Source organism: Ylistrum balloti, unplaced genomic scaffold (assembly GCF_031769215.1).
Source record: "Ylistrum balloti isolate Yb309-2 unplaced genomic scaffold, AGI_CSIRO_Ybal_v1 Utg370516, whole genome shotgun sequence".
Classification (NCBI taxonomy): Eukaryota; Metazoa; Mollusca; class Bivalvia; order Pectinida; family Pectinidae; genus Ylistrum; species Ylistrum balloti.
Window position 1 is genome coordinate 56,804 of NW_026782331.1, and position 26,658 is coordinate 83,461.

Consider the following 26,658-nt stretch of genomic DNA (forward strand, 5'->3'; position numbering starts at 1 on the left):
AGAAATTGCATTACTTACAACTTTACTGTTTAATGTTAAACACACATGTATGTATTTGTGCAAAATTATTGTTCAGTTTTAACTTTGTGTTCTAAACAATAATGACCAAAAATAAAATTTGACACATAATTTTGTGAATAGCGTCGACCCGTTCACGAAAGTCGCCGCATCGTAAACATCCTGAGATAATCGATTCGGGCATTTAATACTTTGTATACTAAGCATAGATACGTTAATGAGCAAACTTTAAGGGAGCGCTATGAACATTCATGCACAGAAACTTGAGTATCAGGGAATACTCGCGTTTTTAAATCATGATTCGTTTTTCTGCTTCATTTATATCTATCAGAATTTCCTTCCAAGTGACAATTTCCTACATTCAGGATACGGGCATGCTATAAAGAGGAGAGTACAAGTCCATTTATCAACTTTTACGATCATGCAATGGGATTACAGATTAAGTTTTGTTTATATTGCTTAACGTCAAATCAACAGCTTAGGTAATTTAAGAACGGTCTCCCTACCTATGCGAGGTGTGGATTTGTGTCGTGTGTTTGTACTTTTGGGAGACTGCGATTAGGTACGCCTTCAACGCCATATCTCTATGTCGCTGACAGAAAAATCGAAAAAGACAAATGTTCATGTAATTAGGTAAAATGACGTATAGATATAGGACTAAAGATACGAAACACCTATCCTAATTTTCACAAGTTTCGATTCTCGTACAAATATATTACATTAGTAACATGTAGTATTTTGTTAAAAATAATGTTCCGACAAAGGTGTTGAATCTGTTCACATTTAGATAAGGTTTAAGGATAGCGCAATGGAAATGTGAAAAGTCGTTAGAAAGTAACCATGCGCGAAATTGCTTTGTGCAAACTTGAAATCTTTTATCAATATTGAAACAATGTGATGGCGAATGTAATGAATTAAGTCAACGAATGTCGCGTTTAATGACTAAACCAAATATAAACAGTTCGGGAAAGTTTTCAAATCAATTCAAAGCAATGCTTTAATGAACTTCAGTATGAAATTGATTACACATTATACTTGGTGGGTGGGTGGATGGGTTCCTGATAAATTCTATGATAAATTAACAGATATCCTCATCAAATATTGAACCGATACGGCGACACATAACTCAAGGAAGTCTGCAAACAACGAGCGCATGCACTGTTTGCATACTGTAAAAATTGATGGATGCCAACAGCAAATCCAGCGTAGAAGCAAGATAACAAACTTCTGGCAACAAGAAAACGGTACAGAGTTAGCATCCTGACAAAATAACTAATTCTAAAACATGAATTGAAAGGTGTCTTTTGTAAAACTGTTGTAAACCAATATAGCATTACATGTCCAGAATACATGTTTGTGCCTATGTAGTTGTTGTCATATCGTAATGTACCAACTGTTAGATCTTAAAATGTCGTGCGTGTCCAGCTACACATAACGCTCGTATAATTATCAAACAACTAAATAATGATGCTTAGAACTACACATTTAAGATATATTATAAATGTATAGAAAGAACTTGATTGATATTATTTCAAATACTATATAAGATTGTGCAAAAACCTCACAAGTAAATAGCACCTTTATTGCAAAATTAAAGTTAGATGCAAAACAATGAAATATACTACATTATACAGCTGTTTCATCCTTCTAGGACTCATCAACGATGATAAGTGCCTACATTTTGAAGCTTAGGATACAACGGCGGAAAATCAAAAGTGATCGAAAAAACAAAATGATAATAGGACATTATTCTTTTCAGAATGTGTCCCTCTTTCAATTGTTCAATTCTTTTTGTAAACTTGTGCTGTGCTATATAAGAAAGTAAGCACGATGTACAGTATATACACTAATATTGGACCATTTTGTTGTAGAAATATCATATCATTCGAACACATTGATTTCCACCTACGACACTGCAGGCATTTGTTAAACGAAAATGGAGAACCCACCTGTTAACGGTGAGTAAAAGTTATATCATGTTATATAAATTTGATACAACATAAAACAAAAGCCGCTAACCTTTCTGGATAGTACATAAAACGTATCCCTATTTCCCTTCCATGCGTTTTTTAGCCCTCGTACCTATTGTTTATGTCTTCTGACGAAGTATGGATTTATGTTGACGACATACATGATATTTCATGGTTGTATTTAGCTAATTATTTAAAGGGGGGAATTAAAAAAGTAATCTATTTCAATTTCTATTTTAATCTGAAATCAGTATACCCTTAGTGTCGCTGATTCAACATTTTCACCACCATACGCATTATCTTTATTGTTTTACTAATGAAGATGTGCCAATAATTTTGTTTTCTTCTTCTAAAGTTGTATATGACGAGAAAGATGTCTACGAGCTCCATTTCCCCGATGGAACTTCCAAATCCATGATATCCATTGACAACACACATTTTAGTATGGATTTTCTGCTGGAAAATAAAACACCTAGCCTGATACCTTCAATAACAAACTCGACTAAACTCCCTTGTCGAGATGATGATATCTTTATTTGTGCATTCATGAAAGCAGGTAAATATATATCAAGAAAAACGGATGAAGTTGTCAAAATAATTTCAATTTATAGAATTTATGTTTTATAACACATTGCAGAATACATATTGAATAATCGAATGCCTATATATTAATTGTGTTTTGGGGAATTGATCCACTCCATACCAACCTTACTTAAGGTTCTATAAAAATAACAGACTTTCTTGGTAACACCACTGATATAGTCCAGTGGATTATTTTTAGCCAGGTTTTGTCTGTTATCTTCAAGATGAAGCAAGATTCTTACAATAGGTTTCAGTACATATCCTTGTATAACGATACAATGATGACTTATTGATCATTATTCATTCCTCAGGTTTATGAAACGACTTTTTTCATAAAAGAGCTACACTAAACAGTTATTCAAAATCCCATATAAACCAGACGCAAATATATGATTTTTCGTAGCAAATGATCGATGGTTTTTGAAAGTAATAGAGAAAACATGAAAAGATTGAAAAATGCTGAGTCTGTACAAATGTATATTTTTGAGTGAAGGTTTTTGGTTATTCACTCATTTCATCACAGTCAGTCATATGAAAATGCTTCGTATACAACGTTATTGCACTCAGTCGCATTACAATTATGAAATGCCATGCATTCTCATTGTCAAAAAAGGTACACATTGGGTGTGGGAGATATGCAAGATGCTGTTGTCAGGAACAACTGACTACGACCCAGATTCAAAAGAGAATTGTATGTTGGAGTTTCGAACACCTGAACACCTTAACGCTATCACTTCTCCTCGGGTTCTCAACAGCCATCTACTGCCTCGACAACTTCCGACCTCTGTCCAAAACAATAAAAACAAGATAATATTCATACAGAGGAATCCCAAGGACATTGCTGTCTCAGATTACCATCATCTTACCAAACTCCATGATTTTACCTGTAGTTTCTCAGCTTACGTCCAAGTCTTCCTAGAAAAGGGTAAGTACAGTTTGGAATAGGTTTCATATCTACTCTGCTATTGAATCAAATTCTAATAATATCTTTGGTATAAATAAATATAATAACATCTTTCTACAAAAAGTGAATTGCAAATGACGTCATGACAAAGTGGCATATAATCCTTGCTATACTGAACTGATGCGCATGCTCTATCTAATTATCCTTATTATGCTACATAACACATAGGATCTTAAATGAGTTTGATTTCATTCGAGAATGTTTTAGACGAGCCTTAAGAATGTTTATTTTTAGATCCTTTAACAAAAGGAATTACTTGTCAGGTTATTTTTAGAAAAAAACATATATGAAATGGAAACAAATTGAGGATACATTTTATCTTATAACTCGGAAAAGTTGCATCAATTTAGAGGTATTCAAGTAAAAGAATTGGAGGATAAAATCAGACAGAGATTGCGTCATTTCCGAATCCTGATACGTAACGTCATTGCCCTTATTATGACATCACAATCAATTTTTTGACAGGCGAACCAATGAAAAAGGTTCTAGGACAAATTACACTAGTAACATATACTAAAACATATCACGTGAGTGCATTCAATGGATAACAGGTGAAAATCCTTCATTAAAATGTGTTAGCAGCATTTGAATGACACCGCATTAACGACTGAATTCACCTATGTGACATTTGTTTTATAATTTTGTATACATTTTGATCTATGAATTAGCAGATACATGTGCAATATATAGACAATAGCATGTAATTTGGCATATAAACGGATACAAAGTGTTTTATTAACATTCATGAGCACGGATTCTTTTTCAATGCAGTAAAATAAAATGACATTTTTCATTGGCTCAAAATCACAAATATATTGTTCATCCTTGTCGAACTGATTTGGCAATATCGCAATTTTGAAATCTTGTGAAGCGACACTTTGTACCATGAGTACAATGAAGAAAATAATACTTAAATTAGTATATACCAGCATCCCTGGTCAATTATAAACTTTACTGTATAAATGTGCGTATCAAACATTTTGTTAACTGCTAAATTTTGATGAATTCACTACACTCTATTTAGTTATTACAATATGAAATTAAATGATATCAACAGATGATACTAACGGAGTCCGAAAATACCGTTTCAGTATTTTGCAATATTGTTGTATCGGGTATTAAATTTATTTTTCCGTTAATAATTCAATGAAATATGGACGAATCTTTCTTCAATAAATGGTACTTATCCGCGTGTTAAATGATAATATTAGATTGATTTTCCTCTCACTCCAAGCAATACTGATGACGTTTACCAAGATAATGAAATTTTGTAATTGAATGGTTCCCAAGCCTGCTTTGTCATTACAATTCTGTTTATTTCATTCCGGAAGAAATTTATATTAATGTTGCTGAAAATTGATAAACCTGTCATTTTGACAAAACCTCTGGTCAGTCATATCGACATATTTAGTTTGTTATTTTTGGATTTCTATGAATAAAACTTATCCTACTGCAAGCTTAGATAACACAGCTGATGCAAAATAATATGTTACAAAATGAAACGATTTAAAAGTTTATGAAATCAGTACTGATATAAGGCAATAGTTAGGCGAGTTCGATGATTTGTCAAGACAGAAAAGTTCAGAAAAGAAAATAATGTTGAGATATTTGATTCAATTATGAGCACAAACAAATCGTACAGATCGAAACAATTTTAATTTGTTTGTAAATATTTCTTCCGGTAGCCAGTTTCATTTATTCTATTAATTTGCCCCCGTGTTGCCGTTCTTGAATTCCTTTAGAATAACGTGTAAGCTCCACATTCAAGACGTTTGGATGGAGATTAGATTTGATCTCTGATAAGGTAATTTGCGTTGTATTGTTTGCTGACTTTAATGGAAATATATGTTTACCATGGAAATGAAGGTCGTGTCACAAGTAAACAACCCCTTCAGGTTTCTGGTTTTGTGTTTTTTATACCGGGCTATATGATTTGTCAATTTTTTCAGATCATTTGTATTCTTACTGGCGTAAGTCTGTAAAAGTTCACGAGTGAAAAAATAACACATTTTAAAATTGATATATTTCTCTACATTTCACTGGCAAAAATGTGATCAATCCACCTTCAATTTTCAGTGAAATAATCTATGTAATGTAAACGTACCTACATATTGCCTGTTATCTACAGCTACATTGTTTCATAACTGGTTTGACTACACCACTGCCTGGGAAACCGCCCTGTCCAGTACATTCAAAGATGTTCCTGTATTACAGCTTTATTATGAAGATTTAAAGAGAGTAAGTTTTCTCAATGAATCACTTTAATGACCGTAAACCTGCATCTCTCGAAATCACATGTGATGAATTTGACTGCCAGTAATTAACGTCTTGGACGATAAATAGTGATCTAAGGAACATGCCCTTAAGTATTGAATCAGCAGAGACATGTAAACACTATAGGTTTACGATGCAAGGATGTTTTATAAATAAATGGAAAATTCACAATTGTTAAAAAGACGAACACAAATAAGGTATATAAATCTACACTTCGCATATAGTAAAACAATAATTTATCTTGGTGAGTACATATGCAGGCCACATATCCTCAAGACATCTGCATGGGTCTTATTGCAAAATAAAACGTGCAAGCAGAAATGGCATCTGCTGTTTCCGAAACCTCGGTGACGTGGTACCATAATTCAAAGTGCGGGAGATCGGAATAAAAAACCTCTGTCGCCTATTACAGTGATCGTGGTAGCTGGCAGAAAGTGCTAAGTTCAAAAATTGACGATCTGTATTATTCAATGTCTGGTATGTGTGCATCAAAATTTGTTATCATAAAGGTAACGAACGCAATAACTATTCTCTGATGTAATGTGCTCTTTTTTCGGATACCGCTAAACAGACACACCGCATTGATAAAGACATTCTGTACTCGATGAATAAGTTCACCAGGCATACTACAGAGTAATACATTACCTTAGTTCAAACGAGAAGTAACACGTGAATACAGAGTACAAATCTATGCATACATTGATAATATGCCTGATACAAATGGAAGTTCAATGCTATTGATTGAGAGACAACGGGAAAGTTCATTTGGTACCCTTCAATCAAGTAAATAAACGTTTGACAAGTGTATTTCCATGACGCAATGCATGTAGATGATTGTAATGGAGATTTGTTTGATACTCTTTGACAAGAGTGGAAAGTTCCTCTCAACGGTCAAATTTCAATAGTCTGACTTTATCAAATGTCCCTCTCATAAGGCTGTTTTATATTTCACATTAAATATCCAAAGTCGAGATTGTTTTTTTTTAAAAAAAGAAGCGCTAAGTAATTATATACATTTACTCTTATAATAAATTGCTGAGCTAACTTTTTTCTGCCAGTGAAACTTCAACTAAGGTTATGTTAATCAAACAAGTGTGTTCCAGCCATGGTAGTGCTACAATATTATCTCCATCCTGGGCATTTAATTCCTGATTTTGCAAATACATTAGCTCCCGTATACAAGAAGCATATTCCTTATTAAATGGACAAGTAATTAGCACTTTACCTTAAACCTGTAATGACATTTGAACTGTCAGAGGTAGCAATAAATATGTATTAAATGCAATAACACACGTAGAATATACAGAAAGTTAAATCCATTGCGTTCCATACATCTTGGTAGGGTTGGTACACGATTGATGTAAGATATCCTTCTTTTTTTAAATGGAAATCTAAACTTTCTTGTCATACGTCCTTGATGTTAACATTCAAGATTCGTGATATGATGTCTGGACTGTTTTATGTAATTATTTACAATAAAAGCGTACTTCGATTAACAGGATGGTGTAACAAATATTAAGCGGATTGCAGAATTTCTAGAACTAGACTGTGACGATGACTTCGTGTGCAAGGTTAACACGTGTTGTGGATTCGAAAATATGAGAAATCAAAAACTTGCCTTGGCTGAAGTTAAAAAGGATCGGACGCAGACAGTAATGTATCGAAAAGGTAAATCTCTGTTTCTCTTTTGATGAGCAAGTAATCTCATTTACGATTTTAACCAAAAGAAAACTTATTTATTGGACGTCGTTTGCTGTGAGATTTTAAACGAAAAATGAAATGTGATAATATTTTCTGTATCCTTGTAAATAAACTGTTAATTACAAAAAATAATAATAATAATTCCTTTATTACCATTTATTTTATTTTCAAAATAAATTCGAACCAAACCCACTCTATGTTAGTTTCAGTGTTTCTCTTTTGATAAATTACTTTATTATTTATTCATTAATGCTAAATTCATTAAGGTAGTAGTAAAACAAAAATGTCTTGACTTTCTAGTCTTAAGGTCACATTGCGCTGATCAAATGCACTGAACAATCTCAAAGAATGGTCAAGTTATTGAATTATTTATGTTTGTGTAATACAATACGAAAACAGACATATACTAATAGTATTTGTGTTATCACTCTCATGTTGATTTTAAAAGTCAAAGAATTATAGTAATGATTTCATCCTAAGTTGATCTTTCTTTCCACAGGTCAAATTGGAGATTGGAAAAATTGGTTTAAAGTAGCAGAAAGCGAGGAATTCGACAGAGTTTTAGGTCAGCGAATGAAAGATTCAAAGTTCCGATACACATGGGAATGATAGAAAGTTCGTGACAACATGGTGTATGGTTGATGTTAGAGATCAGACAATCGAGTCGAAATTTTATCGAATTTATCTTAAGATTGATGTACATCTTCTAGTATCAGTACCATGCGTCAACGTGTACGGGTACGTTATATAAAAGTTATTATCCGGGAACAGAACTCAGCAATGTAACCAATACAAACTGACAATTAATATTACAATAATGATGTTGTTTTACCTTATTTATTCTTTTTAAATATAAACAGAACATGCGGATGACATTTCTTTAATCGTTTGTTTATAACAATTGTTATAAAACCAGTTACAGCATGATTAATCAATAGCTAATGATGGCCCAGATTTAAACATGACTCGGATCTCATTATTGGAACACGTGGTCAGGAAGTTGACACCTTATCTCTTTCGTTTACACTTGACGAATCACACCACGATTACCATTGTGAATGGTGAGTGTGTTACCACTGTGCAATCTAACTACTGACATCATCTACTGTTTAAACAAACAGCTAAAATGATTAAAATAAAGAAATCTTTCTGGCTTGTTTCCTGTCGTGATGGCTCAAGAAATTATTGTGTAGCACAATTTGCTGGATTTTACGCTCAATTTCCAGGCTTATGTTAGAAGAAAGCAACTGAATTCAACCACTTTTAGATATAAAGCAGTTTGCATTTTAATTCTCTTTTTCATATATGGTATGATCAATGAAAAACAATTAAACTATTTGTATTACTTGATTAAGCAGGGAATTATTATTAGCATTATTACTATTGTTATTATTGTTATTATTATTATTATTATTATTATTATTATTATTATTGATGTTGCTGTGTCGTCTACGTCATGTATACAATAAAACTGGTGAGTAATGCATATTTACCTTGTGAATGGCAGCAGGCATTATATCCCCTCCATACATGAAAATATTTTCAATGGTGTACATCAGGGTAGAGAAAAGGTTTTTTGTTTAAACGATACTCCAGTTTTCCTACATTTTAACGATATATTATATTTATTTGAAAAGGTTAAACCAATAATGTTGTATTCTTTTCATGAAAAGAACTTTTGATATATCATCAGGGGTTTTTCTTTTCTTTGCTTTGCCTCGATTTCCATAAAGAACTGGTGCTTTAATTGTTATTTTTTTTATTTTATTTATTTATTTATTTATTTATTTATTTAATTTTTTTTTTTTTTTGTTCTTTCCTTAAATTTATTTTCATGTAATGTTCGATATATTAAAATTTGTTTTCATACTTGAGCCTAGTCCTTTGTGGCCAGTTACTGTCTTATCCGTAGCGCAAACAAAATATGATATTTTAAGTAAAACTGTTATTTTCATTCTTTAAACCATTGATACAAGAAACAGCATTCAAAAGCTGATAATACATCCTAAACCCGTTAGTTTGTCCTGTGCCTCAGTAACGGTAAAGATGCAATTCAAGTATCATAGGACCACATTGTCCCACAAATGTCAGGAGTCTGTTATTATGTTTGAGTCGGAATGATTTCGTAACAATAAGAACAAACACGTGTTCGACAGACCATGAATAAACAATCAATTGAACTGATTGACTTAACAGATAATGTGAGGATTATTTAATTACACTGTGTGAAATTCATCTATTATTCACTCTCTCCAGATCATTGACAGTTTGCCAGATTAGCATATGTATCAAGGTCACCGTAACAGATAAATCTAGGTCACTATGACAGAGGTCATACTTAACGTCACACCTAAACAGGGCCCCAAACCATTCCTGTCAGGTGTTTATTTGATATCATAATGTGAAATAGTATTCCAGAAAATTTTAAACTTTTGTTGGGTAATTGACAAAATTACAAAATACACAGCTTACTTCCATGGTACAATTTGTGATAAACAGCAATGTATTAATATAAAAGTTAGTTATTGTTTAGTAATGAAAAAAGAATCATTTGTTATAATATAATGGTTTCCTTGGTAGCGACGAAAAATGTCAAAATTGCAATTTAACGTCGGAACGTACGGTAAATTACATAAGTTTGTCGTGAATTAACAAATGAAGATAATTTTTTCTTCATCCTGGTATTCATGATAACCATACACACAAATGTACTGAGTAGTTGCTAAGTTCGTGGCTGAGACTAATCTATTGATTAGTATACAGGTTAAGAACATATTTGCATGTGATTTTGATTCATTGTAAAACTGTTCGCTTGATATTCATTTTCAAACACTATTTAAGGACTGCGTATAGAGCGAAATTAAATTCTCATCGAATATAATCAGCTATAGAATATATAGCATTTTATGTAAAACATGTTCGACTAGCTAACTCTACTGTAAATCAATATTACTGTGGTATAATAGCAATTGTCCCTGGAGTGACTTCCTGAAAAACGTGTTACGCTGATCATTTAAAACTAAATTAGATGTGATTTTATTGAGATTATTCAGATTGTGATTTATGTATTTTACTAAGTCACATATATATAATGGTCTTTGAATGTTTTATAATAAATTAACTACAAAAGTTAACTTCATAAATTGAATAATGAAATGCTACATGATACGTCACAATAGTTGATATTTTTTAATTATTGATTATGTATGTCAAGAATATCCTAGCCAATGCATGACATACAGCTTTATTGCCGTACAGAATGGCAAACTCCTTCAGAAATATTATTAAAACAATAGTAAATGAGAAGATTGTTTGAGTTATAGTATAACTTAAAGCAAAATAGAAATCATTACGTTTTAAGTCAAATCTCTTTTATAGATAATTGTTATGACCATGATAATGAGACCAAAAGTCATGACATTTTTATCGAGGAACACCTGTCAGTTTTCATGGATCCACATGTAAAATTCACCGTTGAATATTTACGTGACAGTGACGTTATTGTGCAATGTCTCCAGACATTACTATGCTTGCGCGATAACAAAGGAAAGCATTGACTAATCATATTCTGTATTATAATCATTAAAATTGCATATTAGTGATAAGGACCGATTTCGTTTATATTGGATTCCAAATTTTACAAGAATTCATACCATTTTCAACCGGACTTTGTCTATATTTATGACAATTATTCGCAGTAGAATATACTATCATTTATAGGTTTCTAAGAAAATTTGCTTTTTCGACTATGTATGTATCCATACCCCAATCTGAACATGATCGTTCCCTTGTTATAAGAGCTTTCTTTTTCAAGAAAGATAAAGGGTGGTATAGATATATGGTTGTGAACTATACTAAATTCGTAAAAAAAAAAAAACCAAAAAGATATACACTGAGATAAAATCATCAACATGATCGAGTTTCTAGTTGACATCTTTGTCGAGTTTGGTGATTTTTTAACATACTTTTGATATACATATGGATTTTAACATGTCGCAATTGATTCGGAATTCAAGTGCTGTCGATTTTTGTGGAAGATGTCGTCAACTTACAAATTTATAACATAGGGTTTAAAGAGATACAGGTTGATGAAAAATATGGGAAGGTTGGGAAGGCAGTCATAGTACTATTATTGAGATATATTTTATTTTGGATGTGTTTGATTATCGGAAGTTTGTCTGTTGGTTCTATTATGTGTTCCATGTTCTCTTCGTACTTGGATTGACAAATATTTACATAACAGGTGTTCTCGATGAAGCAGAATACGCTTACTCTTCCGGAAAACATGGTCCGTCACTGTACTGTTTTTTCAGGAGACCCCATGTATTCTTTCTTTTCTTTGTAGTTTGTCCTCGTTTTATTGAGTTTGAGTCAGGATTATGATTATGTTTACATGTTGGGATTTCTAGCTGTTTTTTTTTTTCAAATAAATAAACTGTTATCGTTTATCTTTTTACAACAGTCCAAGATAAAAAATTATATTCCTCTTACAAAAATGTTATCTTTTTCGTCAGCAGAAGGGTTAACACACAATCACTACTGGATATGACCATGACAATGTCAACCAAATGTCTCGATTTTTTATGCCTTCACGGTAACTTATCACTTAAAAGGAAAAAAAAAGAAAGAAATACAGGAAAACAAACAAAAAGATTAATTAATAAAAACATTAGAGTTCTTTCACGTTCACTGCTGATACTGGTAACTACTCAATGAAAGACCAAAATAATATTCGGTATTAAGTGATATCAAATAATGATGTTTGCATGGTGTGTACAAAAGTTTCATACTAATATTGCCGATGGGGTTGTTAACGTGTAACACTATAGACTTCTCGGGTTCCACAAACCCTTATCATTTTTCCTATAATCTGTGGATATTGATCAATATTATAAACAATTAAATTATCTTGTCTTCATTGTCAGTGTTAACTTGTGTTATATTACAGATTAACAGTATACTGGTCTAGGTTTCTAACTTAATTACTTAATTCCATCAGAACGGATACTTCTCAAAGAAAAACGCATATTTAATGTCTTTCTTGATCCAGATTAATTCAATAACGCTTTTTTTCTCTTTTAATTACGAAGAGCGCTGAAGAAGACATGAATTTTGATGTTAGTTCATCCATGGTTGTAATTTTCACCGCCTTATCGTTTTCTTCACGGCAAGCCCACGTATAAACATTCCACATGCCGTTGGACTGGGGCAAACATTCATTGATTGAGTTTTATTTCCACCTTGGGTCTGATGTGATCAGCTGATCCAAAACCAATAGTGTTTATACTGCATAATAAGTCAGCCCTCCATCGTACAGTTATAAGTGGCACGTTGTACAAACCGCCAGAGCTTCCGACCGGACAGAGAGTTGTCGGACAGGGTTTGTAAACGAACTTCATTTTCTAGATTAATGATTTCACATGACGCCTACCAGCCCTGTTAAAACTTTTGAAGGAAAATGATTACATCTTTGTGTACATATGTGTCATTCTATTTGAACAACTGCCAGGCCAGTTAACTATGCACATGTCTACAATTGAAATGTATATTTACAGTGGCTAGTGACTCAACATTCACTCTCCTTGTGATAATCAAATACGGTATTCCATGTCTATCGTGTGTATTTTGTTAAAGTAGGTTTTCTATACATGTATGATATCATGTTGAAATATAAACATAAACTCAGTAAACATTTTACAATGAAAAGTAAGGACTCCCAACTTTATCATATTGTATTACTAAATATATACATAGATTGTCTCGATGTTTGATGATGTAATGGGAAGTATAAATATCGAACCATTTACAAAAGTCTTTTCCAAAGTGATCTTATCGTAAAGTAGCTATATACAGCAGAGTGTTGGTATGCACAGTGTATAAGTAGTCCGTACCATGCTCCTTTAACTGCTGTGCATGTTTCTTAGTACTTAACACAATAGACGAGTTTCACAAAAATAACAGCATTGATCAACTCTCAAGCACTACAACATTACCATCAAATCGAATTTGGCGGATATAGATTCGGAATGTACCAGTGTTGAAGATGATGGTCGGTAGAGGCAGTGTAGGACCGGGGTGTATAGGAAGGCCTGACTAGGGCAAGAGTGTGACGTTAATAAGCGGAGGACCACTAGCAGGTGGCCCGGTGGAAGGTCTGCCGAATAGAGAACTTTCCCCCGAGGAATATTGGCTCTCCAGTGCTATAATCAGAGAAGGCGTCACAGTTCGTTCCCAATCTTCTGCAGTGTTATACCTTCATCATGAGATCTAGCACCACCGGCATGGGACGTATTGCTCTAGACTCTATAGTGTTCCTGTATACAGGTAAGTCTTTTTAACTTACAACTTAACAATCAAGATACTCGCGTAGGTAGGCCGTGCATGCTTTCTCACCTGTGATTACAGCATAGTATGGTCATCACGCATTTGTTTTAATTACAAAGGATCTATAAATATTCTTCTCCACCACCTGCCAAAATCACAATCAACAAATTAAACGAGTTTCCTTATTTCTTGTCCAGGTACTATGACGCTGCATCGTTCTGATACAAAAATCATAAAGTCTGAATTACAATATTATCAACTTTATTTTTTTTTATTTATTTATTTTTTTTTTACAAATTCGCTTCTTATAAGTCAACATCCCACTACTCGTCTTTTCACTTAAAGATATATAATCATACGAGGTTATGTACTGAAAAATACTGAAATATCGAATGAACTTTGGTTTACAAAGCAGGCGCTGCATTGCACAGGTAATTAATTACGGGAAATGGTTACTGTGCATTATAAACATACCGTAGACGTGCCACAGGTAATGTTGTTTACACTAGTAGTATGCTTACACACGTGTCTTCTCCTATAAAACATCGTAACGGATATCCTTGTTTGCAGGTGAGATATGTGATATATTGACAGAGTATTTAAATGGAGACAACTGAACACACATTAAAACTACTACTGATAAATATCACTGTATGATAGCGTATTCAAGATGTGAACGAGTCACGGGGACAATTCGCTTGTTGATTTGTATAAGCATGTGAAGCCATCTCCACACGTGTAGCTAAATATGACAAATTGTTTATCAGGATTGTAGTTTAAAAGAAGATATCATATCATTGTTCTGAATTCAAATAGTGTTGTAATACTTTTAAATGTAATTTGGGTCTAACTCGACACGACGAACTATAAAAAGATATGTGACGGATCAAAGCTGTATTTTGTATTTTTAATTTAGATTATGTGATCAGTACATGTACATTTTGTAATATATAACAGATTATCTAATTTTATTCTACCAATATACTATACTATTGAAATTCATCACAGTGCAAAACATTTGCAACAAACAACTATACTACAAACAAATATAGGAACCGAGAGAATAAGAAAAATTTCTCAACCAGGAGCTTGATTAACTGTATAGGAATTTAAGCTAAGAGATATGCAGCTCTATCTACATGACAACAGATTCTGCAGGAAATATAACGACGTCATTATACACATAATATTTTTATATTTCCCATTTTAACAACTTTAAGAATATATTTTTTCTAATGCATTTCTACAAATCATGACAATATGTTGCTGTTAATTGCAATTAATAAGTATTACTATGTATTAAATGCGAGTGATTGCCTATGCAGGTGTTAAAATGTTTACGAAACTATTTACATTACTTTTAAAAACAAAATTAGTCATGTATACGTGATTACATTCATTATAATAACCTTGTATGTCCAGAGTTTGACTGAAACGTTCAGTTGGTCTTGTTATTATAACGTAATAAATTCAACATTATTCCAAAATCTTAATATCATTCACTTTGTTGCTTTAGATATCGACACGGATCTTAAACACCAGTTATTCAGAAGTTTGTGCATGGTGTTCCTCATTTGAACATTCCAGATATTTACAATAATGAACTATGTCGGAGCCTAGTCACATTTTCGTTTATTTCCTTGTAAACCTCTTTTAAAGATTTCTTAAGGTCTTGACAACTTCTAATCTGTCGAAATTAAAATCAAACGAAAAAGAATTGCTCTCGTAAAAACACTTAACTGGAAAGAATAAATGTATTTTACGTGAGGTCCCTTGCCCTATTTTAGCATAATAAAACAATGCTTTTCATTGAAACCTTATTTTTTTTTACAATTTCAACGTTTTAAACATCTATTGTGTCCAAATTCCATGGACATCATAACGGGTGTTATATATTCAATTTTGTACGACTTTTTAATTCTATATATCCACAGTATCCTCCTGTATAAATTATAATTGGTGATTGAAATGACTCTCGATCTAGGAAACTTAATCCAAGTCGCAATCATACCTAATTAAATCATAAATCTCCTTATACATTGTGAACACGCGTTTTTATTTTGTTTCAAGAGATTGTGTGTCTTGGTCTGTTTTCACTCTCCTGTCTCTCATAACATAAATCACATTGTTGGTATCGTACATAACACTTGCTCGTACGTAGTACATAGTCGAGGGTATTGTTCCAGTTTTACAATGTCAATTAATAGTAGGTCATTGTTTCATTGATTTTCGGTACGTACTCGATATCTTGATAATGCCATGGATGCATACTTATAAAAATAGAGATCGACAAACGATATTGAAATCTGTCTAGATATAGTCATACGCATATAAAAACTGCAGATATTTCACTTGTCCGAAATTCCCATCAATAATACGTATTCTATTCTTCATACATGAAGCATTGGATGATATATCATGTTATCAGGATAATGTCTGTCTGTCTGTGATAAACGTATTGGAGGAGAACATCTCAAATGATATTTGCTTACTACACGCTTAGTGTTATGGTTTGTCGGTCCGTGTTACCAGCCCTGGGTAGGCAATATACACAAGGGTATAACGCCTCCCTCACATCCACATGTTTTATTCATTGGCTATGGTAACCTTTAACAGTTATGTACATAGCCAGACGTATTCACATATTCTTTACGCTAGACGAATTTGAATGTGAACTCAATAATACTCTGTGTATATATCGTATAATCATTGGTATCATAATTTTAAGAGAAGGATTTTTTTTTTCGTAGAAGTACAAGGTTGTATTGAAATCCGATATCCTAACCTACTTCGTCTGGAATACAAATAGTGTATTTACGTACTTTATTGTTGTTTCAAATTCTACACGCTGGCGATTTTATTCTTTTCTAAATAACTCCACTTTTACGGAATCAGAAATAATTATGATTTATTGTCATTTAACGCACACAAATGCACTTGAAAGATAATAGATTGACTTTCATGTTGTACTCGTATATATATCCGCAGTATCAATTGGCGATATTTTCGGCGATAGAAATGATTTAAGTACACGTACTTCCATGAATATCGAAAAATTAGACACCAAAAAGATGGGGTCACATACAGACTACGAATAATTTAAGATATTTAAGTTCCTCTATTTGAAATAAATCTGGGTGAAAACATACGTCAATATTACATCACTGTAAATAACCAACATGTCTGATTAACATACAAAATTTATATGATTATGGCAAGCATGCTATATAACATCGTCAATATGGGATGCTTCATCAATGAGAATAACGGTTTTAGCTCACATTACAATTAGAATACATAAAATACGCATATTGTAATGATTCAACATTTTAAACGTTTTTACTTCCATTTTACTATATAAACTTTGAACCAAAAAACCGCCTAATTTCCTGCGCTTCGCGTCACTGCGTACAGAGGATAAATCGCTCTTTTTTTTTTTTTTTTTTTTCGATTAATTCAATTCTGTTTCAAACCAATTAAGAATAGTTACTACACTGATTAAATTGCTGGGCTATTGCATCTTCCGTCTACCAGAATATGTCAACATTTCAGATTTTTCTTACTTCCCTTTCTGGGTTTTTAACGTTTTGTTGGTTACTGCCATCCCGATGCGTCAAAAACAGATTTAAAATGCACATGGGAGAATTGTTGTTCCTAGTGTAAACCTACGTCTCTAAACCACACAAGCTGATATATTTTCTTTAAGAGAACAGTACCGCTTGTTTCTTAACACCGGTGCAGTATGTTAACCATACATCATATTCAAACCTATAAGATTCCTCAAAATGGATCTTGGGCCAGATATATGTGGAATCGTCTTAAATATTCCCCGACGATGAATGACAAATAGACGTACTTTGATAGTAATATCAAAACAATATCGATGGATTGTCACTGAATATCTAAAGGGACCAAGGCGTTTTTGTAATTTTTATTTCAAAACTATATTTTATCAACATACGTTTAAGTAATATTACATTCATATCATCCATGGTTTGACATCATCAACAAAAATGTCATTCCAGAACAGATTAAATTAGCCCTTTGTCATTTTAATGGGATTTGACGGGATGTAATGCAACTGTGTCCAAGTTACGAGATTTCAGTGTGATTGCACTATAAAAACGTCTGTCAGTGATCCTGTCATCCGTGGAAACCGTCTTCATATGACTGTGGCTGTCGCACGGACATAAAAGAACAAATAATAAAAATATTGTAAAACAGTGTCCTAATGATATTTCAGACTGTTTCCTTAGAGATTAGTTAGTTTTTTTTTCTTTTTTTTTAACATGCAGGCAACAATGGCGATGAACAGAAGTCAAACGTATTTAATTAAATTATTCCAGTAAGTTATTTTTTTTAACTCTAAACACAAAAAAAAAACAAGAGAACACTGAATTGTTACTTAAGCTATACATAAAATTCGACATTAATATAATTAGGGCAATCAATGAACAAATGTCGGATTAACAAAGTCGTTGTCTAAAATATCACAGGGGGACCATGTGTTCCGGAAAGGTAAGCGTCTACAGCTACAGCGACATCGACGACATACGCCGTATAAATCTAAGACAAATCATTTATTGTCACATTTGCAAAATAGCAACGCCACGTTGCCTTATAAACTGCAAATATAACGACAAAACAAACAAGGATTCTAACAAGAATCGAGATAATGGGGTTTACCATAAAACAAAACAAGTTCAATCTTATATACCTGACGTAGAACCTGGATCTGTGGAGAATTTATTTTCAGCTTATAATCATACCGCATTGCAGTTCATATTGCGGATGATATTAAGTGATATTTCAAAAAGACAAGCCACTGTAAAGTGTACTTGTATATATCAATGAACGGCTGATCTGAAATCAATTGACTAATTTCAAGATAAGAGTCAGACATTTTATTCCAACATTTTTTCTTTTTTCTTTTTTTTTTACTAACAGTTTTGATACTGATGTCTTAATTGCTGGTTCTAAAAACAGAATTCTGATAAAATCTGATTATCTAATATAGGTATCCTAATATTAGTTTACAATCAGTGACCGAACAATTTAGTGTTACTATACGTACCTCAATTGTTAGTCAGTGTTACTGTAGTGTTGTAAGTTTAAGTTTTGCTTCAAATATCCTACTCATTTGCTCTCATCTAAGAAAATAAGTTGAAATTTTTCCTCGTAATTTTTATATCATTCGTTTTACAATTAGTGTTTAAATTGTTTGTTTACTTCAATTGTCTGTTAGTTTTGTTTTGTTTGTCATAATTTTAGTTAATAAAATTGTCAGAATTATTAGGTTAAGTGGTAGACATTTCCGATGAACATTTAGTACCCGAGGTTAACGGTAACATGCATGCTAATTTTTAGTTCATACGAATAGTGACATGGTTCAGAATATATCAATGTCCTCTACGTTCTTATAGAATTACCAGGCTGAAGAAAATTATCTTTAAAAAATCGTATGAATTATAGGGATGGAGCACCTCCCCATTTCAATTTTGACATTTCATTCCATCAATTTTTATTTCCCCGGAAGCGCATCTTAGGTTTTAAAATATAGACCCTTATAGGCATCAGTAATGAAACCTAGAAGGCCGAAACAGCTGTAACATTGAGTTTAGTTAATCAATTGACTTTACCTAGATTTTCTAGAAAGTCGTGATTCACCTGAGCGATATTTTAATGTACTGTAAGTGTCCAGATTCATAAGTTAATTGTAAGTGTCTAAATTCTTAGCTTTACTGTAAGTGTCTAGAGTCTTAGTTTTACTGCTAGTGTCTAGAGTCTTAGCTTTACTGCTAGTGTCTAGAGTCTTAGCTTTACTGTAAGTGTCTAAATTCTTAGCTTTACTGTAAGTGTCTAGATTCTTAGCTTTACTGTTAGTGTCTAGATTCTTAGCTTTATCGTAAGTGTCTAGATTCCTAGCTTTACTGTTAGTGTTTTTATTCTTAGCTTTACTGTTAGTGTCTACATTCTAAGCTTTACTGTTAGTGTCTACATTCTAAGCTTTACTGTTAGTGTCTAGATTCTTAGCTTTACTGTAAGTGTCAAGAGTCTTAGCTTTACTGTAAGTGTCTAGAGTCTTAGCTTTACTTTTAGTGTCTAGATTCTTAGTTTTGCTGTTAGTGTCTAGATTTTTAGCTTTACTCTTAGTGTCTAGATTCTTAGCTTTACTGCCAGTGTCTAGATTCTTAGCTTTACTGTTAGTGTCTAGAGTCTTAGCTTTACTTTTAGTGTCTATATTCTTAGCTTTTTTGTCAGTGTCTAGATTCTTAGTTTTGCTGTTAGTGTCTAGATTCTTAGCTTCACTGTTATTGTCTAGGTTAGTGTCTAGATTCTTAGCTTTCCTGTCAGTGTCTTGATTCTTAGCTTTACTGTTAGTGTCTAGAGTCTTAGCTTTACTGTAAGTGTCTAGAGTCTTAGCTTTACTGTAAGTGTCTAGATTCTTAACTTTGCTGTGAGTGTCTTGATTCTTAGCTTTTCTGTCAGTGTCTAGATTCTTAGCTTTTCTGTCAGTGTCTAGATTCTTAGCTTTACTGTAAGTGTCTAGATTCTTAACTTTGCTGTGAGTGTCTTGATTCTTAGCTTTTCTGTCAGTGTCTAGATTCTTAGCTTTTCTGTCAGTGTCTAGATTCTTAGCTTTCCTGTCAGTGTCTCGATTCTTAGCTTTCCTGTTAGTGTCTAGATTCTTAGCTTTTCTGTCAGTTTCTAGATTCTTAGCTTTCCTGTCAGTTTCTAGATTCTTAGCTTTACTGTTAGTGTCTAGATTCTTAGCTTTTCTGTAAATGTCTAGAGTCTTAACTTTGCTGTGAGTGTCTTGATTCTCAGCTTTTCTGTCAGTTTCTAGATTCTTAGCTTTTCTGTGAGTGTCTAGATTCTTAGCTTTACTGAGTGTTTAGATTTTTAGATAAACTATAAATTCAAAAATGATAGAATAGTTTGCATTGAAATAATATATCACATCGAAAGTTCTGTTAACCATTTTTGAATTGTGTCTTTTCCTAGTCATATCTAAATTGTCAGGTTTATCTGCAACTCGTTTGTTTTAAAGTTTGATCTGCCAAAAGAAAATCATAGCAAGTAAGAAAGGCGTTTTATATAAATTGTTACATACTCTCAACACGAACTCTTGATACTAACTTCAAAACTTTCACATTATCTGATCGAGGGTGAATAATAAAAATGCCCAGAAAAGAAAAGAAACAATAAAAAAGGATTCTTGGTAACACCTTGGTCGGTGTATCTGACACGTAATCAGTGCTGGCTTTGCTACAGAGCTATCTCAGATTCGCTAGGTACCTGATGGTTTCTAACACGACACTTTATATCGTCAGTGGCACCTTGTCAGTTATGGCGCAGGCAATCTATATTGTTCGCTCTGTCAAATACAGCACACACATTCTCCCTATGATAAGTCGATATGGGATACCGATAGTGTTCGAAACATATATAGCGATCTAGATCTGACCTGTCTGTTACGATAGAGTTTTGACTTGAAGGTTTGACTTTCACACAATAGGTGATATATTCTTGTCTCCCAGATATAATGCACGGTATCATAACGTATTCCACGTAAGAAAAAGATGTGTCTGACCTTAAACCATATCGATCTCGACGAATATGCATTCTTTTTTTCAGAATCACCCTTTTTCATATCTTATATCAATTGTCGGAATGGGTCAAATCTCGATCGCGTCTTTACATTGTTGTCATTGTACACAGGATTATAACATACATTTCCTGAGAAAGAGATTCACTGTGAAAGTGTATGCAGGGGAAAAAATCGTGTTATCTTTAATGACCGTGAATACAGAGAAAATTAATGCTCCCTGAAAATTTTCAAGTATGCAATAATGCGCATGTTGAACGTATGTTATATTAAGCTATGTAAAGGGTATAACTTTTTAAACGTTAATTACAAGCAACCATTTTTCTAATTGTTAGGACAATGAAAACACTCGAATTTCAGTAAAAACAAATTAATGTCCTAGAATAGCAATTTTACAGTAATAGTCCAGAGCCATTGAAATCTATATGTACCAAAAAATGAAAATATTGATATCAATGGGTTTTATTATACAATCTCTTGAATATGTTTTGTACCAAAACTAGGCACGAAACTGAAGTGTTTTTCAATCATTTACCACCAAAATAAAATCAGCACAAAATAAGATGCCCACAAAGAAAACCACAACAGCTTAAATCTTAGCTTGCTGTGTAGGTGTGTGAAAAATATCTAGACTACATGTTTACTGTTCGGTCATTTCTGGCTTCTCGCGTGTTTTGTATCAGTCAACGTACATTTGCATGTCACGATTTTAATTTGTGTACTTTTAGTCATGTACCCTTTAAACTTTCTCAGTCGTAAGTGTGTTTTTGTAGCGATTACAACGAGGTTATGACGTGCTGACATGCGTTCCAAATCATCTGATAGATGGTTCAAATGAACACACATTGCTTTTGCTAATCAATGTATTGATATACTCAGATAAACTGCTGTCATTAAAGATACATCAGCACGTGATTTATTGTCTGGTTATGGTGATGGTTCTCACATTTCTTGGGGTGCTTTTTACTTTTTGGCTCACATCAGGACACCTTAGAAACCAAGGTAACGAAACTAAATGTGTTTCGATTATATAGATATTTAATGTACCTGTGTCAAGAAATATGCTTTAGAATAAAAGAATATTGCATTAAGAATTATTTCATTATTATATTTTGTGAGAGGAACATTTTGTCAAACAAAAAACTGATTGATCAACCATGACTTTTATCGTTTCGCATTCACTCAAAAAAGTGTTCGCGAATATTTACCGATCTGCAGCAACGTGAAAATTATACCAATGCAACGCCTGTGTTTCTGCACGTAATGTATCTTAATACAATTCAGAGATTATTTTTCAAGCCTACCATTGACATCTAAATATAGTCTGCAGTCCCATGCTATATGTAATTAACCTTGCGTCACACTATGTCTCTACTGTGTACCTTGCCGAAGCACGCAACCTAGCAGCACACGCCACCTATACATTATGTATGTCGATTTCGATGCAAACAGACAGCATGTCGGGACCGTGGAGCCCGAATAAAGATTCCCTTTCAAAACCATTCATGATTTTTCATATTTTTTATATCTTTGAAGTATTTTGTAAAATTACATTATAACGTGCTTATCTCGAAACTCAAATTTGATTTCCTAGATTCTGAGTAGTTTATCTATAGTTTGAGTTTATGTTGATTTCGTTCCCATTTTTTTTCTCCAAGTCTCTTTAGTTTTCAATTCCCGTTAGGCATCTTAAACCGGCGTTTTGCCATAACATTCTTCACTGTCTGGCTCCGTACATATCCTTATATAGATCAAATACTTTTTTCGTTTAAAAATTATTCAATCACTTGTATATCCTGTCGTCACCCCGGGTTTCCTCAATATCACTTAAAATTGAGAGATTTACCACCTTGGTACCTTGGAGAGATCAGTGATATCGGATCAGGACGCACACTACTTGACCATACGTACCGTATAGGTTTAGAAAGGATTGAATCTCCATTTTTGTCTCGCGATGTCATAGAGCAATGTTCTAAGCGGCCCGTACTTCTATTTAACCTAAGGGACATTGCTTTCTCTATCTGTGCGTTTGTTTACAGTGCTTTTCTTCAAAAATGTGTAAATTTAATTTAGCAAAGGCTACAAATTAAACAAGTTTTATTATTAGCTAGTCTCCCTGGAGGATGTCACCTTAACAATTGCCAACGGTATATACGCTGTTCTCTCTACGATGTCGCAAGTCTACTTGAACAATTCAACAAAACAGGAAAACATATTGCTAGTTTGGTAACAGGCAGATCGGCACGAGATCGTGTTTCTTTTCCTGTAGTAATTTTATTTATGGTTTTAAAATGGATTTCACATCGATTTCTCATCGATTTTTAAATATTTTTCACTTTTTAAAATTGAAAACCGAAAATACATTTCGAAGACCACGTGCACGTGTCTTTAGCCCTACCCGTACTCTCTGAATGAACTTTGTAAAAGAGTTTGGGGATTTAGAGCGTCATATTTGATGAATGACATTTTCTGTTTAATGGCAGTACAACATAAGTGATGTATTTAATCGATATATCTGTGTTGGGGATTTTCTGGCACAGCACGGAGGTCAATCGGTGCAAATATTATACACTTGTAGAAATCAAATTATTGAAAATAAAATGCATGGAAATAGGGCGGTACATACATGTAAGATTCTTGTGTTTGCAATCCAGTCTAACCTCGTTATCTCGAACTCGCAAAACTCGAAGGCCTCGTTTAATTTGTAGCATTTCATCGGTCCTTGCATATCTTTACACTAAACATTTCAACTCACTTAAATCAAATACTCTGTTATCTCGAAGTTTTTCCATGACCCAGCCGAGTTCGAGATAACGAGGTCCTACTGTATATACTGAGTGACCTTAAATACCAAGAAGAATCCTATGAATTCTATGAGATTTTTTTTTATTTTTGTTGGATTCCCTTGGAATGATCTATAAAAGATATATTTTTAAAAACATTAAACACTCCCAGCTTCTCATCGCACAGAAATATTAACATTTCTGAATGAGATCACTATGATGGCCGTTAATGACATGTTGACCATGAGACTTATATTTGTTGATTACTTTACAGTATGGTAACTACTGATAAGGTTTGATTATGTCATTCAATACAAACGTATTACAATGTATTACAGCCGACAATAGAATGAGCGTTAGTAACTACAGATAAGAAGAAAGCTTGTTCGCCGATAAATATCATAACTTATGTGATATTTCAGACTATCATCATGAAAGTATGTCCTGTACTGAAAGCAATAGGATCCTGAAGACCTCCAAAAGGACGAAACATGATAAATTTTTTTTCTTAGAATTGTGATAACAATGTACTAGTGTTTCAAAATAGCGAAAATAAATTGCTGAAGATGACACCTCCAGGTGCTAACACTTAATATACAAATCAGAGATATATTTTCAAAGAGTACAAACTGTTTTGCTGACACAGAATGAATACCGAAAATATTTAACACAAAAGTTAACTAAGTCATAACTAGTTTGTGCCTCATAAAATTTCAAAGAAGGGTTCAATATTTTACTACCTTTAATCTGCAAAATAGGTTAAGGGCAATGCTAATATTCCATTTTATAGCTTCCTGGTAAAAGCTTTTTGACCGTGGTGACCAGGGATCGCATGGAACTAGCGCATTTCAGTGCTCGCAGGAAAACCAAAACATTTGCGAAAGTTTAAATTAAATAACTAAATTTACATATTTGAATCAGAAGACCCTGCTATAAAATATCAGCACCTTGGTACACACATTTCATACTGGAGCATTTCAATGCTTGCTCATTTTGATTATAATAGGCAAAAGTTCGATGTCCTGATGTTAAGAATCCCTCTTCTCATTTCTACGGCATTTTCACCACTCTCCCCACAGCCAACTTCTCTTGCCCTGTGCAGGAGCTGGATAAGAGTATAACAAAGACAGGTCGCTGAAAATCGTACGGTTTAGTTTAGGCTATTTAGTTAACGTCCTATCAACAGCTATGGTAAATTAAGGATGACCCCCTGGTGTATATGTTTTCGGACGTCTTCTATATGTTCGTGTAAGCCTATCGTGATAGTGCGAAACCAGTTGAATTTATAATGCTATACCATACTGAAGTACACAGCGGAAGGCCTGCACCAGGTGACTGCAGCCGGGCACATTATACTGACAACGGGCAAACCAACCGTTTCACTTCCATAATGAGAAGCATTACGTAAGAAGTAGTAAATACAGAGTTTTTTCTAAAGACTCTGGTATTATATTGGTCATAGGACAGAAAACACAAAATCTTACTCACAGGTCGGAACGTTCAACTAAAGGCCAAAGTGGGGCAATGTCAAGGAAGACAAGAAATATTAACATCGTGAATTTAGATGTCTCCTGCAATCGGGGCAGAAGGTGTAACAAGAGACAGGCAACGCTTGGGATCTGATCCTTTCCTACGTTCCCTGCCTTTTTTATTCTATGTTTTATTTCCTACTCTTGATACCTGTCTTAATTTATCTTGTTTGTTGCGTTAAACCCTATAACATAAAACATGTCTTCCTCATCCTCCTCCCCTCCTTCTCTCCCCCACCTTCCCCTCCTCTCCCCTCCTCCCCTCCTCCTCCTTCTTTTCTCTTCCTCCCCTCCTCCTCCTTCTCTCCCCCACCTTCCCCTCCTCCCCCCTCCTCCTCCTTCTCTCCTCTCCTCCTCCTTCCCTCCTCCTTCTTTTCTCTTCCTCCTCCTTCCCTCCTCCTTCTCTCCTCTTCCTCGTCCTCCCCTCCTCCTTCCCTCCTCCTTCCCTCCTCCTTCTCTCCTCTTCTCTTCCTCCTCCTCCTCTCCTCCTCCTTCTCTTCTCTTCGTCCCTCCTCCTCTCCTCCTCCTTCTCTTCTCTTCGTCCCTCCTCCTCTCCTCCTCCTTCTCTTCTCTTCGTCCCTCCTCCTCTTCCTCCTCTCCTCCTCTTCTCTTTCTCCTCCTCCCCTCCTTCTCCTTCTCTTCTCTTCGTCCCTCCTCCGCTTCCTTCCTTAACCTTTTGTACAATTTCCTGCTGACTGCCTGCCTCATTTTCATACTGCTCTACCTCTTCTTTAACAGTATCCAATGGTCTTGCCATTAAAGCTTTCGAGGCTCAGTACCTTGTATGATGCCAAACCAAACGACCTTACACTTAACAACAGCTGACTTGCTTCCACCAAAATCATCAATCATTTTCATTTCACAAACAATTATCACATCGTTAAAGAAATCGTATATTTTTGTG

General features: G+C 33.8%; 1 protein-coding gene across 1 annotated transcript; it reads left to right on the forward strand.

The window, feature by feature from the left end:
- The first annotated feature begins 1,954 nt into the window (after positions 1-1,954).
- Positions 1,955-8,118, forward strand: LOC132555809 (sulfotransferase 1B1-like). Its single transcript, XM_060220172.1, has 5 exons — positions 1,955-1,980; positions 2,336-2,544; positions 5,663-5,772; positions 7,308-7,476; positions 8,009-8,118. The coding sequence occupies exons 1-5, from the start codon at positions 1,955-1,957 to the stop codon at positions 8,116-8,118; spliced, it is 624 nt and encodes a 207-aa protein (XP_060076155.1).
- The last annotated feature ends 18,540 nt before the right edge of the window (positions 8,119-26,658 follow it).